The sequence below is a fragment of the Salvelinus fontinalis genome, chromosome 14, assembly GCF_029448725.1.
Source record: "Salvelinus fontinalis isolate EN_2023a chromosome 14, ASM2944872v1, whole genome shotgun sequence".
Taxonomy (NCBI): domain Eukaryota; kingdom Metazoa; phylum Chordata; class Actinopteri; order Salmoniformes; family Salmonidae; genus Salvelinus; species Salvelinus fontinalis.
The window spans coordinates 6,336,919-6,355,845 of NC_074678.1; the positions used below are offsets into that span (position 1 = coordinate 6,336,919).

The following is an 18,927-nucleotide window of genomic DNA, read 5'->3' on the forward strand; positions in this document are numbered from 1 at the left end:
AACGGGGCTTTACAAGGCACTGGATTCTACAACATTCACAGAGCGCTTTGTACACCAAAATGTTAGTCGGAACCCTTCCAGAACCATTCAAAGTTCTCTACATAGGAGGACATAACATCTAAGATTAATTTTAATTGTGTTTTACTGTGGATCTTCCGCGATACGGATTGAGGATTCTATTTTTTGAAGGATTTAGAATTATACCGCTAGTGACTAACTAAACAGTAGTTGGACAAACAGTGAATGAATAAATGGGTGAAGAGACGGAAGAACAGATTTAACAGTTTGAGAAACATATTCATACTGCATACTGAACCCTATGCTAATCTCTCAACCAAGATCCCCAGATAAAAGACCATCTTGTCAAACAAAAAGCCTCCAGATATCTCCATTCCTGTCACGTGGCAGATGACTAGCTGTGACGCTCTGATTCCCGCTAAAAGCTCTGTTAAACCTGTGTTAATTCACATGCTAATTGCATCTGTATCATGGTTTCTAACCTGCCAACCCCTCCCACTTTTAATTACCAACCTCAAAAAATTGAAATAGAGCAACATTTTAATTGAATTGAATAGTGTTTCAAACTCAAAGTAATGAGAGAAAGAAGAAGAGAAAGAAAGAGAAGATCAAAATATCAAACAGCCATCCTTACTTCAGTAGTTTGGTCTCATGGGGTTCTCCGCTGTTCAAGGTTTGTGTGGTTCCAGTCCACAGACAGGCTACTGTAGTTAGTACAGATGGAATGGGAGCATGGATTTAGGTCTGAACCCACTCATCATTTATTAAGAAATCACTCATGCTTATCCCTATTGATTTTACTCCAGGGCTGGATTTAGCAGATGGATTTTCTAACAGAGAGAAAATAAACACTTACATTTCACTAGAACTAGGCTATGGTAGGTAGAAACTCTCTTGTGCTTTGTTAGCGTCCAAAGTAGGTCTACGTAGATAGAAGGAATCCGTTGAATCTGTTTTTAAATCAATGCCTATAAGACAGGTGTGATGGTTCATTCTTATTCATCAACCACATTGATCACAGCATGCTCAACTTTATACAGTTTGGTATCATAACCTGGTCTCAGAGCATTTCGTATTATTCTTTACGTAAATCCCACACACTCCATTTAGTATGATATGTTACGTTTCGTATGATATGTATTCATTTGTGGTTGTCCATCATCCATTTCGTATGATATGTTACAAATTCAAATTTGAATCTTACGAATTTGTCAAATGTACAATATGTTACAAATTAGCAAAATACAATATGTTACAACTTTGAGAAACGTACGATATGTTACGAATTCTTGTTAGGTGGCTAACGTTAACCTGCTGGCAAGATGCATGAAATGAAAATATACCTGCAAATGATCCTTAAAGCCCAGTGTCAGTGAGCAGGTTGAAACGGTAATGTTGATCTGGTGATCCCCATTCATTCCCCTTTGACCCACAACACATTACAGAGGCAACACGGCGTTTCAACAAAATGTTATCTTTATTCTGCCAGAGAAATGAATATGGTGGAGTTCCATTGATAACGTACATGAGTTGAGCTCATAAGAAATTGAGATTTTACAACCTATACAAACTATTGCAAAGTAAAGTAGTGTACTGTGATGGAATTAAACCAACGTAAATGAAGACAGAAATACCCATAGAAGCCAGAAGCAAGGTTTGTATGATGACGTGTAATCCTGAGAAAGAGGTCTCTGTTTGAATGGGCTGCAGAGTATAGAACCGCTCAAAGTGGGAGAGGAAGACATCACTATGACCATCCACATGCAACAACACCAATGTCGGTGCAGAAACACACAATTATATAGCAGTCATTAGTGTCAGTAATTATCTTAATGAAAGAGTTGAATATCTTATTGCTGATATTGTGTCTAAGCATTGGCCTGCATAACACAAACTGCTGGAGTTACAAAATGCTGCCAACAGTCTGTGAAATAATAAGAATCGCTGTTGGATTGCGTGAGTAAGTTGTGTACTGTAAGCCACGCAATAAACGCTTTACAGGTCAAACATTCAAAGCATATCATATTGTCCTGAATGTATGTCTCAAACATTGACAGAAATTGTAATATGGAGAGACAGTTGTCAAGCAAACAATAATAAACACACATTTTGTATTGCTGTGCAGTTCCTCTTTCTCAGTATTACATAGTTATAATGTTATACAACTGACAATAGTAGGACTAGAACTTGGTTCAGCTGGAAGCAGTGACCTGTGTAGTTAGCTAGATTCAGATCTGAATACACCATAAACAGACAAATAACAGTTGATTTTTTTAAACTTTTTTTTCTTTTTGTCTTCTTTTGTACACAAAAACAACAGTCAATAGTACCCAAGATGCATGCTGGATCTGTACGTCAAAAGAGGGAATAGGGACACAGTCATATACACTTTTATTTTCTTCAAAACTGTTTTTTTCCTTCTATTTTCTTTTGAAATGATAATTTTTTTATAAGCTGTACTCCTTGAAGCTGTGCTGGGTATTGTGATCAGATAACAGTGGCAAGAACACAGAAGACTCCGAGTGAGAATCTCAACATATTCAAACCCCACTGGCTGCTGGCTGCAAATAAAACTTTGCAGAACTACTTGAGGGCAACAAGAAGAACAACAGACATTATAGCTACATAACAGTCCTGGGGTACTCTAGGAAACCTAAGCCTGCATGGCCCTGTACCTGTACTCCAACTTAGTGTTTGGTTTTCACACAGAAAACTGTTAAAACAGTCAAAAAGTAAACGTGGGTAACATATATATTTTGGTTCGGCCCCCCTTCCAAACCCTTAGAAATGTATTTCCCTCCCAAAGTCTCATAGTATGTGCAGCACATCTTGCCCCCCCCCCCCCCCCCCCAAGAAAAAACCCACTGACCGTGGTTCAATAGAAACACACAGGTGGCGTTCTCTCATAAACACATCTCAGCATCACTCCTCTGTCCCTGGCCCCTGACCCCTAACCCTTGATAGTAAAGGAAAGGAATATTGCATGAGTTCTGGAGTGAAAGAACAAAAAAAGGAAAAGCTGCTTTCTGTCCTGCAGAGACTGACAATCACTTATTCTCTTAAGACAAACCACTGGACAGGGAGAAAGTCATTGTACTTGTCTCATATACACCTTTCAAAGCTGAGAGGGAGAGAGCGCAACCATCTCTCCGACTGGATCAACGTGTGCAAATATATGACTGTGTTGTGAGAAAACAAGAGACAGACATAGGGAGTGTTTTTGGTGAAGTTAAGAGGTCTTTACAACCTTAACAAAACTAAAAGAGGAATCACACCAATGACACGCATAGTAAAATGGACCGATGAACCCACTCACATCACGAGTGTGGAGAGAAACCTGGTTAACCAGCAAAATAAAACCCTGGCTTACGAATGAATCTGCCTGTATCTCTCCTTGCCTTCAAAGTGGAGAAAACAATAGGTCTAATTTAAATACACAAAAGACTGCGAGGCAAACTATCCTCAACCACACTACTTAGTGAGGACAGCCAAATCAATGTCCTTTAGTATAGATCCTATACCTCAAATATCACAGAGGAACATCTATCCCCATTAATTGATTATTACCATACTTCATGATAATTACTGTTACTGATAATTAGCATTATCACCAAGAGGGGGATGCTAGCTAACTATACGGGACACTCACTCACTCTGACAACCTAAATGCTAGCTAGCTACTGTACCATATTAACTTCTGCATTCTTTTGCAAGCAATACAATGGAAATAATATAAAACATGGAAACAGACATCCCTTTCGAAACTATCAATATCTAAAGGCTAAATATGAAGTCAACTGAAATCTTTGGTCTCAATGCCAGGGGGAAGTATACAGAGGGAAACTATAGAGGAACAACACGACTAAATCAAGAAGAAGGAAATAAAAGTAAATATTTAGCATCATAGATGAGTATGAGAAATGCTTTGTCTTACTGCAGAAAATGGCGACTTAAGATGAGACAGTATTCCCTAGAACACTACTTTTGACCAGAAGTTGTGGACTATATAGGGAATAGGGCACCATTTAAGATGCAATATGCCTTCTCTAAAGAGTGATGTGTGCAATATCAAACTCTCATCAACAAACATGATCTGAGAAAGTTCACAGAGCAACTCCTTCCTTCCCTCCTTGCAAAGAAGCTTCATATGATTTCTGTGACATAGACATGTCTAATTATATATCTTTAAAAGTCAACCCAGTCCTGTTCGCCATAGAACAACAAAACAGATATTTTCTTTCATATATTTATATATATATTTCATTATAAAGACATTCAACAGTGAGCGATGCAACAGTTCAAGTAATAGAGCCAGAGGCCTATAAGGCTCCCAGTAAAAACCAAACCAAAAGTCAACCAAATAACAACCTTCAAACCATGGTGGAGGATAAGGTAGGAGAGGAGACTGAAGTGAAGATACGCAGGGGCTCTAGAACTACGGAAAGCCTCATGGACAAACCTAGCAAAGCAGGGCCACTGAGCAGGAGATGGACACCATTATAATTAATAGACACCATTAGAACCAGATAGATACCATTATAATGAATAGACACCATAAGAAACATATAGATACCATTATAATGAATAGACACCATTAGAAACAGATAGACACCATTATAATGAATAGACACCATTAGAACCAGATAGATACCATAAAAATTAATTGATACCATTAGAACCATATAGACACCATTATAATGAATAGACACCATTAGAACCAAATAGACACCATTATAATTAAAGACACCAGGTCTAGCTTACTGGCTGGGTGTTGTCAAACATGGTTTTACCAGTCTAGATATTAAATTGGGTTTTGTTATGAAACTGTTATGTAGCAAAAGGGTAGCCTAGCATCCTGCCTGAGGGTCCTTGCCAAAAAACAAGGACGACGAGACACAAACAAACGTGCATCTACCAGAACAGCCTGATCCGGTAGTACATTCAACATAAACTCTAAGTCCCTTCATTCCCCCAGTACACCATATCACCCCCGTCCCTAGGAGTGGCTCTCTAGTCTTTAGAGGGAGTGTGTCATGCCTCTCCCCTCCCCCCAGGCATGTGTTCCCTATCAAGGGCTTTCAGCTCCTCCTGTGGCTCCTCTGGCTTATCTTAGGGCACTACTCCAAGGGCATTGAAGGGGGTGGGATGTAGGGTAGATAAAGGTGATTGGCTCAAAGGTTAGGTGCTGTGGTGGAGGAGATACTCAGCAGGGAGGGAGGACTAGCTACTACCAAGGCTGCATCAGTCATTCATTTATTCAACATGATGGTTACACTCCACCACCACAAAGCTAGATGGCCTTAACGCTCCTCCTCGTTCTTACACTAACGCTCTCAACCATACTGGTTTCCATTAGTTTGACCCCTTCAACATACTGGTTTCCATTAGTTTGACCCCTTCACCATACTGGTTTCCACTGGTGTGACCCCTTCACCATACTGGATTCCATTAGTTTGACCCCTTCACCATACTGGTTTCCACTGGTGTGACCCTTTCACCATACTGGTTTCCACTGGTGTGACCCCTTCATCATACTGGTTTCCATTGGTTTGACCCCTTCACCATACTGGTTTCCATTAGTTTGACCCCTTCACCATACTGGTTTCCATTAGTTTGACCCCTTCACCATACTGGTTTCCATTAGTTTGACCCCTTCACCATACTGGTTTCCATTAGTTTGACCCCTTCACCATACTGGTTTCCACTGGTGTGACCCCTTCACCATACTGGATTCCATTAGTTTGACCCCTTCACCATACTGGTTTCCACTGGTGTGACCCCTTCACCATACTGGTTTCCATTAGTTTGACCCCTTCATCATACTGGTTTCCATTGGTTTGACCCCTTCACCATACTGGTTTCCACTGGTGTGACCCCTTCACCATACTGGTTTCCACTGGTGTGACCCCTTCATCATACTGGTTTCCATTGGTTTGACCCCTTCACCATACTGGATTACATTAGTTTGACCCCTTCACCATACTGGTTTCCATTAGTTTGACCCCTTCACCATACTGGTTTCCACTGGTGTGACCCCTTCACCATACTGGATTCCATTAGTTTGACCCCTTCACCATACTGGTTTCCACTGGTGTGACCCCTTCACCATACTGGTTTCCATTAGTTTGACCCCTTCATCATACTGGTTTCCATTGGTTTGACCCCTTCACCATACTGGTTCTCACTGGTGTGACCCCTTCACCATACTGGTTTCCATTAGTTTGACCCCTTCACCATACTGGTTTCCATTAGTTTGACCCCTTCACCATACTGGTTTCCATTAGTTTGACCCCTTCATCATACTGGTTTCCATTGGTTTGACCCCTTCACCATACTGGTTTCCATTAGTTTGACCCCTTCACCATACTGGATTACATTGGTTTGAGCCCTTCATCATACTGGATTACATGGGTTTGACCCCTTCACCATACTGGATTACATTAGTTTGACCCCTTCACCATACTGGTTTCCATTAGTTTGACTCCTTCACCATACTGGTTTCCACTGGTGTGAACCCTTCACCATACTGGATTACATTAGTTTGACCCCTTCACCATACTGGTTTCCATTAGTTTGACCCCTTCATCATACTGGATTACATTAGTTTGACCCCTTCATCATACTGGATTACATTAGTTTGACCCCTTCACCATACACTCTTAGAAAAAAGGGTTCCAAAAGGTTTTTCGGCTGTCCTCATAGGATAAGCCCCTTTTGGTTCAAGGTAGAACCCTTTTGGGTTCTATGTAAAACACTCTGTGGAAAGTGTTCTACATGGAACCCAAAAGGGTTAGCCTAGAACCAAAAGGGTTCTACCTGGAACCAAAAAGGTTCTACCTGGAACCAAATAGGGTCCTTCAAAGTGTTCTCTTATGGGGAAAACCGAAGAACCCTTTTAGGTTCTAGATAGCACCTTTCTTTTTAAGAGTGTACTGGTTCTCACTGGTGTGACCCCTTCACCATACTGGTTGTCACTGGTGTGACCCCTTCACCATACTGGTTTACACTGGTGTGACCCCTTCACCATACTGGTTTACACTGGTGTGACCCCTTCACTATACTGGTTGTCACTGGTGTGACCCCTTCACCATACTGGTTTACACTGGTGTGACCCCTTCACCATACTGGTTCTCACTGGTGTGACCCCTTCACCATACTGGTTGTCACTGGTGTGACCCCTTCACCATACTGGTTGTCACTGGTGTGACCCCTTCACCATACTGGTTCTCACTGGTGTGACCCCTTCATCATACTGGTTCTCACTGGTGTGACCCCTTCACCATACTGGTTCTCACTGGTGTGACCCCTTCACCATACTGGTTCTCACTGGTGTGACCCCTTCACCATACTGGTTTACACTGGTAGTTCAGTAAAGACCTTGCAGACGATAGACAGGTGCAGTCTGACTTTGTAACGAGCGTGTGTTTTCAAAATGTGACAAGAGCTACTTATTTGAAAAAACATTTTTATGTGTAACTATCTGTTCGATCAAATTTGGTAGTGGGCCTTACTACACTCACAGTGTTGCTGCTGGAGTGGTGTCTTTACCCCAATAGAGCACAGTAAGAGGCAGAAATTTGGAGGGGGCTTGCTCCTCATAGTTGTAAACAAGGGCTGAGCTTGTCCCATTTACAACAGCTGTCTTAGTGACCCTGAGAACAAAATCAACCCTCCCGCTGCTGCACTACCCACTCCTGTCAACAAGGCCTTCTAATAGGGCCTGAGGTTAACACAGTCAGAGAGGGGACAACTGTCGGGGAGAGACAGGACCCCCCCCACACTTGCCCATTGTCTGTCTCAGAGATGGCTCATTGGATAGGCAGCAAGGAAAGCCAACGGTAAAACAGTAGACAAACAACAACAGCCAATCAGAATAGAAAGTTTCATATCAGGAAGTAGAGGTGACTGAATATACTGGAAATTGCAGATTGTGGTTTTGTTTGTCATTTTGTCAATGTTTATTGTACAATGTTATAATGGTTTTCTTTTTATTTATTTTTTAAAAATGTTTCCACTGGTTATAAAGTCAAGCACCGGGTATGAAGTTTGAGTGAAACACACCCAAAAATATTTTATGTTTTTAAAATAATTCGCTCTTCAAAAGCTTCACTGTGCACTTTGATTATCTGTCCTGTGAGTCTGTCTGGGAGCTGGGTTAGTTCAGCTCTCCGGGTGACTGCTAACCTACATAATCCTAATACAATGTTGGATTGCACGTTCTTCAAGTTTTAATCGTCCTCATCATCACGTAAAGCATGTGTCGTCAGCTTGGAACCCACCGCCCCTACCTGCTTCCAGATCAAAGCTTATTATCTCAAATGTTCTGGAACCAAAACAACAAGTCCCTGTTTGTTTTAAACAGACTTTAGCACATACATACACCATTTCTTATTTTAAAACCACACATAAAACGTCTTTCAGGTTCTAAGGTTGTTTGTTTCTGGTGTCAGACCGTACGGTGCGTCCTTGCCTGGGCTTTCCTCTTAGATAAGTGCTTCTAACTCGACGTGAATCCAGACGGTCAAACCCATCGACCAACTCTGTCTGTGCGTACCATTTGGTTTAATCCAAACCTTTCAGTATAGTGGACGAACACTGGCCCAAAACTCTGCTGTATGTGTGGTATCAAACAAAGCAAGCACTCTATTGTCTCTTCTCCATTCATACAGACTAATAAAAACACAATGGTGGACTTTTCTCTCCTCACGCCAACTTTGGTCTCTGTACGGACTGTAACATCGTGATTGTAACGTTACCGTAACTTACAATGTGTCAAAGGAAATAGGATCCAGCCAAGCAAGAAAACAAACTCACTCTCCATCTCTGCTTAATATAAAAGCAAGCTTTTTTCTTTTAAGACTACAAAACCTTTTTTTACTCCCGCATGTGGCCCCTTTCGACTCTTCCCCCTCTTCCACTGTCTGCTTCTATCATCCTCCCCATTCTCTCTCCTCTCCTCTCCTCTCCTCTCCTCTCCTCTCCTCTCCTCTCCTCCCATCCCCTCCCCCCAACCCTTCAGCAGCAGTCTATATGGAGGAACACTCTGAACAACTGTCCTTCATTTGTTATGCTACATTATTTTTGCTTCTCATACGGAGAGGGACAGAGAACACTCGACATCATCATCATCATCATCATCATCATCATCATCATCATCATCTCTTGCACTTAGCAAATAAGCAGTAAACAAAATAAATTGTCCAAATGAAAAAAATTAAGAAAACAAACTCTGCAAAAAAAGAAAAAGGAATGAAATAAAATAAAATAATCATTTGGGCAACAGACGGACGACGGGAAACCAAGCCGTAGAATGGGATGTTTTCATGGTGATGATCTTCTGTAAAAGAGTCCCGGCTGGAGTTTAGGTCACCTGAAACTCGGCTCTTCTCCTTTCCTTCCGTTTTTTCACATTCACAAACATTTAAAACTTCCTTGTGCAAATCAAGCAGTCTTTACAAAGAATGCCCTCCAATTGTTCTAGTAAAAATATATATAACTCCAAGGTGGCTGACGTGTGTGTTGCAGCAAGTCTTTATGTTGCTTTATTTCCCTCTCTCAGGTGTTTTTCTCAGGTTCTGGGTCCTAGTTTGGATTATGAGGCTGACCCCTGTACCCCCCAACCCCATCCCCCAGTCCCCTCATCCCTCCTGGGGCTGGGTAGGTAGGGTAGGTAGTCTGTTGGGGCTCTGGGGGGGGGCTCATCTCCGTGGGGAAGGGCCGGAGGAGGAGGGCATCTGTGTGTAGACAGGGTAGGCCAGGCGGACGTTGAGGGAGTCGTTGTGCTGGACCAGGGAGGTCTGGTGGTAGTGCAGGACCAGGTCTTTCAGAGAGCTGTACAGGTTGTAAGGTTCAGCGAAGCCATAGCCCTTCGGTGTGCTGAAAATCACACAGTGCTTCACCTCACCCTCCACACTGCAGAGACGACAGAGAGGAGGTGTTAGTACTAGTCTAACTGAAAACAGAGCAGTTGGACATGGACACCTGCTTATATAACAGCAGTTTTTCACACACTCACATAACATTATTGAACTACCACACCTTAGAAACAATTACCATGGTACATCATCAGTACAGAGACACATTCACTAGTAAATATTGAGACACTTACACTATGGCGTATGCATAGCTAGTATAGACTTTAGTACTTACACTACGGAGCATGCATAGCTAGTATAGACTTTAGTACTTACACTACGGAGCCTGCATAGCTAGTATAGACTTTAGTACTTACACTACGGAGCATGCATAGCTAGTATAGACTTCAGTACTTACACTACGGAGCATGCATAGCTAGTATAGACTTCAGTACTTACACTACGGAGCATGCATAGCTAGTATAGACTTCAGTACTTACACTACGGAGCATGCATAGCTAGTATAGACTTCAGTACTTACACTACGGAGCATGCATAGCTAGTATAGACTTCAGTACTTACACTACGGAGCATGCATAGCTAGTATAGACTTCAGTACTTACACTACGGAGCATGCATAGCTAGTATAGACTTTAGTACTTACACTACGGAGCATGCATAGCAGCCTTTCTTGCTACTCTCTCTAATGAGGAAAGCTCCGTCAGGTTTGCCCAGTAGGAGGTCTTCAGACTGGGTTCTGTTCAGGTCTCCTACAAACCAGGTCTTTTCATCATAGTGTGGCAGGTTGTCATCCTCCTCTGTACTGACAAAGTACCCTCTACAAACACAGGAGACAGGGGAAAGAGACAAGCATAGGGTTTAGCGGGGATTCATTTTAGTTGATGGATTTATGATGTAGACAAAATATCAAATGAGAATGTTTGCCTCAGATCTACAGGGCATTTGGAAGGTATTCAGACCCCTTCCCCCTTTGACACATTTTGTTATGTTGCAGCCTTATTCTATAATGTTAAAATATTTGTTTTCCTCATCAATCTATACACAATACCCCATAATGACAAAGCGAAAACAGGTTTTTAGAAATGTTAGCAAATTTCTAAAAAGAAATACCTTAAATACATAAATATTCAGACCCTTTGCTGTAAGACTTGAAATTGAGCTCAGGTGCATCCTGTTTCCATTGATCATCCTTGAGATGTTTCTACAACTTGATTGGAGTCCACCTGTGGTAAATTCAATTGATTGTACATGATTTGGAAAGGCACACACCTGTCTATATAAGGTTCCACAGTTGACAGTGCATGTCAGAGCAAAAACCAAGCCATGAGGTTGAAGTAATTGTCCATAGAGCTCCGAGACAGGATTGTGTCGAGGCACAGATCTGGGGAAGGGTACCAAAACATTTCTGCAGCATTAAAGGTCAAAGAACACAGTGGCCTCATCATTCTTACATGGAAGAAGTTTGGAACCACCAAGACTCTTATCTAGAACTGGCTGACCGGCCAAACTGAGCAATCGGAGGAGAAGGGCCTTGGTCAGGGATGTGACCAAGAACCTGAGTTCCTCTGTGGAAATGGGAGAACCTTCCAGAAGGACAACCAGCTCTCCACCAATCAGGCCTTTATGGTAGAGTGGCTAGACTGAAGCCACTCCTCAGTAAAAGGCACATGACAGCCCGCTTGGAGTTTGCCAAAAGGCACCTAAAGGACTCTGACCATAAGAAACAAGATTCTCTGGTCTGATGAAACCATGATCGAACTCTTTGGCCTGAATGCCAACATCACGTCCGGAGGAAAACTGGCACCATCGCTACGGTGAAGCATGGTGGTGGCAGCATCATGCTGTGGGATGTTTTTCAGCGGCAGGGACTGGGACACTAGTTAGGATGGAGGGAAAGATGAATGGAGCAAAGTAGAGAGATCCTTGATGAAAACCTGCTCCAGAGCGCTCAGTACCTCAGACTGGGGTGAAGGTTCACCTTCCAACAGGACAACAACCCTAAGTACACAGCCAAGAGAACGCAGGAGTGGCTTCGGGAGAAATCTCTTAATGTCCTTGAGTGGACTAGCCAGAGCCTGGACTTGATCGAACATCCCTGGAGAGACCTGAAAATAGCTGCGCAGCAACGCTCCCCATCCAACCTGACAGAACTTGTGAGGATCTGCAGAGAAGAATGGGAGAAACTCCCCAAATACAGGTGTGCCACGCTTGTAGCATCATACCCCCGAAGAATCAAGGCTGTAATCACTGCCGAAGGTGCTTCAACAAAGTACTGACTAAAGGGTCGGAATACTTATGTAAATGTCACATCTTTTTTTTTATATATAAATATCTTCGCAAAAAAATCTAAAAACCTGTTTTTGCTTTGTCCTTATGGGGTATTGTGTGTTGATTGATGAGGGAAAAAAAAGATTTAATACATTTTAGAATAAGGCTGTAACGTAACAAAATGTGGAAAAAGTCAAGGGGTCTGAATACTTTCCGAATGCACTGTACATTCCTCCAACATGAGTATAGTGAAGAGATGACTATTGGGAATGAGCAATGCCAATGTGAAGTAGATCACTACAGTATGTCTACATTAGAGATAGAATGAGCCTTGCAGAATGAGCCTTGCAGTGTGAGGCTGTGAGGTTGGGGGGTTGTGAGGCTGTGAGGCTGTGAAGCTGGGAGGCTGTGAGGTTGGAGGGCTGTGAGGTTGGGGGCTGTGAGGTTGGAGGGCTGTGAGGTTGGAGGGCTGTGAGGTTGGAGGGCTGTGAGGTTGGGGGGCTGTGAGATTGGGGAGCTGTGAGATTGGGGGGCTGTGAGATTGGGGAGCTGTGAGATTGGGGGGCTGTGAGGCTGTGAAGCTGGGGGGCTGTGAGGTTGGAGGGCTGTGAGGCTGTGAAGCTGGGGGGCTGTGAGATTGGAGGGTTGTGAGGCTGGGAGGCTGTGAACCTGGGGGGCTGTGAGGCTGTGAAGCTGGGGGGTTGTGAAGCTGGGAGGCTGTGAGGCTGCGGGGCTGTAAGGTTGGGGGGCTGTGAAGCTGGGAGGCTGTGAACCTGGGGTGCTGTGAGGATGTGAAGCTGGGGGGCTGTGAAGCTGGGAGGCTGTGAACCTGGGGTGCTGTGAGTATGTGAAGCTGGGGGGCTGTGAAGCTGGGAGGCTGTGAGGCTGGGGGGCTGTGAGGTTGGGGGACTGGGAAGCTGTGAGATTGGGGGGCTGTGAGGCTGTGAAGCTGGGGGGCTGTGAGGTTGGAGGGCTGTGAAGCTGGGGGGTTGTGAGGTTGGGGGGCTGTGAGGCTGGGAGGATGTGAACCTGGGGGGGCTGTGAGGCTGGGGGGCTGTGAGGTTTGGGGACTGTGAAGCTGGGGGGATGTGAGGTTGGGGGGCTGTGAGGCTGGGAGGATGTGAACCTGGGGGGCTGTGAGGCTGGGGGGCTTTGAAGCTGGGAGGCTGTGAGGTTGGGGGGCTGGGAGTCTGTGAACCTGGGGGGCTGTGAGGTTGGGGGGCTGTGAAGCTGGGAGACTGTGAGACCATGAGGCTGTGAGGCCATGAAGCTGGGGGCTGTGGGGCCGTAAGGCTGGGGGGGCTGTGAAGCTGGGGGGCTGTGAACCTGGGGTGCTGTGAGGATGTGAAGCTGGGGGGCTGTGAAGCTGGGAGGCTGTGAGGCTGGGGGGCTGTGAGGTTGGGGGACTGGGAAGCTGTGAGATTGGGGGGCTGTGAGGCTGTGAAGCTGGGGGGCTGTGAGGTTGGAGGGCTGTGAAGCTGGGGGGTTGTGAGGTTGGGGGGCTGTGAGGCTGGGAGGATGTGAACCTGGGGGGCTGTGAGGCTGGGGGGCTGTGAGGTTTGGGGACTGTGAAGCTGGGGGGATGTGAGGTTGGGGGGCTGTGAGGCTGGGAGGATGTGAACCTGGGGGGCTGTGAGGCTGGGGGGCTTTGAAGCTGGGAGGCTGTGAGGTTGGGGGGCTGGGAGTCTGTGAACCTGGGGGGCTGTGAGGTTGGGGGGCTGTGAAGCTGGGAGACTGTGAGACCATGAGGCTGTGAGGCCATGAAGCTGGGGGCTGTGGGGCCGTAAGGCTGGGGGGGCTGTGAAGCTGGGGGGCTGTGAACCTGGGGTGCTGTGAGGATGTGAAGCTGGGGGGCTGTGAAGCTGGGAGGCTGTGAGGCTGGGGGGCTGTGAGGTTGGGGGACTGGGAAGCTGTGAGATTGGGGGGCTGTGAGGCTGTGAAGCTGGGGGGCTGTGAGGTTGGAGGGCTGTGAAGCTGGGGGGTTGTGAGGTTGGGGGGCTGTGAGGCTGGGAGGATGTGAACCTGGGGGGCTGTGAGGCTGGGGGGCTGTGAGGTTTGGGGACTGTGAAGCTGGGGGGATGTGAGGTTGGGGGGCTGTGAGGCTGGGAGGATGTGAACCTGGGGGGCTGTGAGGCTGGGGGGCTTTGAAGCTGGGAGGCTGTGAGGTTGGGGGGCTGGGAGTCTGTGAACCTGGGGGGCTGTGAGGTTGGGGGGCTGTGAAGCTGGGAGACTGTGAGACCATGAGGCTGTGAGGCCATGAAGCTGGGGGCTGTGAGGCCGTAAGGCTGGGGGGGCTGTGAAGCTGGGGGGCTGTGAGACCGTAAGCCTGGGGTGCTGTGAAGCTGGGAGGCTGTGAGGCTGGGGAGCTGTGAGTCTGGGGGTCCGTGAAGCTGGGAGGGTGTGAAGGTGGTGGGCTGTGAAGCTGGTGGGCTGTGAAGCCTTGAGGCGGTGAGGCCGTGAAGACTGGGAGGCCATGAGGCTGGGAGGCCGTGAGGCTGGAGAGCTGTGAGTCTGGGGGACTGTGAAGCTGGGGGAATGTGAGGCCTTGAGGCGGCGAAGCTGGGGGGCCGTGAAGCTCGGAGGCTGTGAGGTTGGGGGGCTGTGAGGCTGCGAAGCTGGGAGGCCGCGAGGCGGTGAAGCTGGGGGGCCGTGAAGCTCGGAGGCTGTGAGGTTGGGGGGCTGTGAGGCTGTGAAGCTGGGAGGCCGCGAGGCTGGGGGGCCGTGAAGCTCGGAGACTGTGAGGTTGGGGGGCTGTGAGGCTGTGAAGCTGGGAGGCCGCGAGGCGGGGAGGCCGTGAGGCGGTGAAGCTGGGGGGCCGTGAAGCTCGGAGGCTGTGAGGTTGGGGGGCTGTGAGGCCGTGAAGCTGTGAGGCCGTGAGGCTGGGCTCTGAACACTTACTCATCTGTGTTCTCGTTCTTGATCCCCAGCCACTCATTAATTCGTTTCTGACGCACTCCTTTGTGATTAAGCCAGCTGCAGAGAGAGAGTTATGCACGTCATTCCTCCATTTAACAGAACAGATGACAAAACGTATTTAATTAGTAGCACTCCCACAACCCTTCTGAAGAAGTCTATGTATAGAAACGAGGTAGGCCTGGTAATGCTAGGTAATGCTATTGCAGGATTCCTAGAAGCCATGGCCTTTCTATCCCCAGGCAGCCCAGGGACTTCCCTACAGAGAGTCTGCTGTAGCTAAGAGGAAGCACAAGCTTATTATGGCAGCTCTCCAGTTAACCCCGTAGGAGCTCCAGCTAAGCTGTCTGGGTTACTTACACAATGTACTGGTCCCTACTACAACCTTACAGTGGGTTAACTCTTTACTCCGTCATAGACTACTTACCCAAGGCACTGGTGTGACTCTATGTAAACTCTTTCCTGTCTGAGTAACTTACACCAGGTACTGGCGTGACTCTATGTTAACTCTTTACTCCGTCATAGACTACTTACCCAAGGCACTGGTGTTACTCTATGTTAACTCTTTCCTGTCTGAGTAACTTACACCAGGTACTGGTGTGCCTCTATGTTAACTCTTTCCTGTCTGAGTAACTTACACCAGGTACTGGTGTGACTCTATGTTAACTCTTTCCTGTCTGAGTAACTTACACCAGGTACTGGTCCCTGATTTTGCGGAGCTGGATGAGGTCAGGTTTGAGGCTGTTCATCTTCTTGTCAGTCTCTCTGTTGTCCAGAGCCTGGGTCTTCAGGTCCTGCTCCAGACTAATCTTACTGTCATGGATCTCACCCAGACGAGACTTTAGCTTCTCATAGTTCATCATGATCCTACAGGACCGAGAAGAGGGAGGAGAGGGGTGGGGGGGAGGGAGAAGAGAGGGAAAGGAGAGGTGGAGGAGAAGAAGGGGGGGGGGAGGAGAAGGAGAGGAGAAGGGGAGGAGGAGAGTGGGAGAGGAGAGGAGGAGGAGGAAGAGGAGAAGATGTGGGGGAGAGGGGGAGAGGGGAGGAGGAGAGGGGGAGAAGGAGAGTGGGAGAGGAGAGGAGGAAGAGGAGAAGATGTAGGGGAGGAGAGGGGGAGAGGGGAGGAGGAGAGGGAGGAGGATGGGTCAGGATACTGCATACTGTTTGCGTACTACTGTGCTACTACTACCGTTATTCATAACTATGTCCATCACCACCACACCATAAGATTCTGTTCAAACCTTAAGGTCAATCCAGACACCACTAATATGTACACAAACAATACGTTGCCTGACGACAAATAGAGAGTGGATTCCAATTTGAGCAAGACCGAGGCCCCTCCCCCGCCTACCTCTCAATCTCCTTGTCGTTGCCCTCCCGGCGGAAGCGCTCCATGTAGTCCTTGCTGTAGCGTTCCTGTGTGTGACACTGCTCCTCAAAGATCTTGATGGTCTCGTTGAAGGCCTCGATGGCCGTCCTCTTCATCTGAATCTCCTGAGGGTTAACACAATATCAGGGCCATCAATCTTCCACTCGTCAGCTCAATAATGCTGCAACCTTCCAATGAATAAAGTCTACCTATCTATCGTGTCGATTTATTCACCTGGCACAGACATAATTACTGCTTTATCATGAACGAAAATAGAGCATAGTTGGTGGTAGTTACTAGGTCTGTTTTGGGTTTAGTGAGTGTAGTGTAGTGTGTGTTATGATGTGCTAACAATGTAGTGTGTGGTATGATGTGCTAACAGTGTAGTGTGTGGTATGATGTGCTAACGGTGTAGTGTGTGGTATGATGTGCTAACAGTGTAGTGTGTGGTATGATGTGCTAACAGTGTAGTGTGTGGTATGATGTGCTAACGGTGTAGTGTGTGGTATGATGTGCTAACAATGTAGTGTGTGGTATGATGTGCTAACGGTGTAGTGTGTAGTATGATGTGCTAACGGTGTAGTGTGTGGTATGATGTGCTAACAGTGTAGTGTGTGGTATGATGTGCTAACGGTGTAGTGTGTGGTATGATGTGCTAACGGTGTAGTGTGTGGTATGATGTGCTAACGGTGTAGTGTGTGGTATGATGTGCTAACGGTGTAGTGTGTGGTATGATGTGCTAACGGTGTAGTGTGTGGTATGATGTGCTAACGGTGTAGTGTGTGGTATGATGTGCTAACGGTGTAGTGTAGTGTGTGGTATGATGTGCTAACAGTGTAGTGTGTGGTATGATGTGCTAACGGTGTAGTGTAGTGTGTGGTATGATGTGCTAACGGTGTAGTGTTTGGTATGATGTGCTAACGGTGTAGTGTGTGGTATGATGTGCTAACGGTGTAGTGTGTGGTATGATGTGCTAACGGTGTAGTGTGTGGTATGATGTGCTAACGGTGTAGTGTGTGGTATGATGTGCTAATGGTGTAGTGTGTGGTATGATGTGCTAACGGTGTAGTGCGTGGTATGATGTGCTAATGGTGTAGTGTGTGGTATGATGTGCTAACGGTGTAGTGTGTGGTATGATGTGCTAACGGTGTAGTGTGTGGTATGATGTGCTAACGGTGTAGTGTGTGGTATGATGTGCTAATGGTGTAGTGTGTGGTATGATGTGCTAACGGTGTAGTGTGTGGTATGATGTGCTAACGGTGTAGTGTGTGGTATGATGTGCTAACAATGTAGTGTGTAGTATGATGTGCTAACGGTGTAGTGTGTGGTATGATGTTCTAACAGTGTAGTGTGTGGTATGATGTGCTAACGGTGTAGTGTGTGGTATGATGTGCTAACGGTGTAGTGTGTGGTATGATGTGCTAACGGTGTAGTGTGTGGTATGATGTGCTAACGGTGTAGTGTGTGGTATGATGTGCTAACGGTGTAGTGTAGTGTGTGGTATGATGTGCTAACAGTGTAGTGTGTGGTATGATGTGCTAACGGTGTAGTGTAGTGTGTGGTATGATGTGCTAACGGTGTAGTGTGTGGTATGATGTGCTAACGGTGTAGTGTGTGGTATGATGTGCTAACGGTGTAGTGTGTGGTATGATGTGCTAACGGTGTAGTGTGTGGTATGATGTGCTAACGGTGTAGTGTGTGGTATGATGTGCTAATGGTGTAGTGTGTGGTATGATGTGCTAACGGTGTAGTGCGTGGTATGATGTGCTAATGGTGTAGTGTGTGGTATGATGTGCTAACAGTGTAGTGTGTGGTATGATGTGCTAACGGTGTAGTGCAGTGTGTGGTATGATGTGCTAACGGTGTAGTGTAGTGTGTAGTATGATGTGCTAACGGTGTAGTGTGTGGTATGATGTGCTAACAGTCTAGTGTAGTGTGTGATATGATGTGATAATGGTGTGGTGTAGTGTGTGGTATGATGTGCTAACAGTGTAGTGTGTGGTATGATGTGATGTGTGGTCCCGTGTGGCTCAGTTGGTAGAGCATGGCGCTTGCAACGCCAGGGTTGTGGGTTCATTCCCCACGGGGGGACCAGGATGAATATGTATGAACTTTCCAATTTGTAAGTCGCTCTGGATAAGAGCGTCTGCTAAATGACTAAAATGTAATGTAAATATATATGTGCTAATGGTGTAGTGTGTGGTATGATGTGCTAACGGTGTAGTGCGTGGTATGATGTGCTAACGGTGTAGTGTAGTGTGTGGTATGATGTGCTAACGGTGTAGTGTGTGGTATGATGTGCTAACGGTGTAGTGTGTGGTATGATGTGATAACGGTGTAGTGTAGTGTGTGGTATGATGTGCTAACAGTGTAGTGTGTGGTATGATGTGCTAACAGTGTAGTGTGTGGTATGATGTGCTAACGGTGTAGTGTAGTGTGTGGTATGATGTGATAACGGTGTAGTGTAGTGTAGCATGATGTGCT

At 46.2% G+C, this 18,927-nt stretch overlaps 1 protein-coding gene across 4 annotated transcripts in view; it reads right to left on the reverse strand.

Annotated features, from left to right (window-relative positions):
• Positions 1-3,233: 3,233 nt before the first annotated feature.
• The window catches only part of LOC129869446 (phosphatidylinositol 3-kinase regulatory subunit gamma-like), a 352,827-nt gene continuing 337,133 nt past the window's right edge, over positions 3,234-18,927 (reverse strand). For all 4 annotated transcript variants that reach the window (XM_055943873.1, XM_055943872.1, XM_055943874.1 and 1 more), the window contains 5 exons: positions 16,426-16,568; positions 15,765-15,941; positions 15,060-15,134; positions 10,537-10,710; positions 3,234-9,930 (listed from right to left, as the gene is read on the reverse strand). In XM_055943873.1, the coding sequence (XP_055799848.1) occupies positions 9,717-9,930; positions 10,537-10,710; positions 15,060-15,134; positions 15,765-15,941; positions 16,426-16,568 (783 nt within the window). In that variant the 3' untranslated portion in view covers positions 3,234-9,716. The remainder of the gene's footprint in view (positions 9,931-10,536; positions 10,711-15,059; positions 15,135-15,764; positions 15,942-16,425; positions 16,569-18,927) is intronic.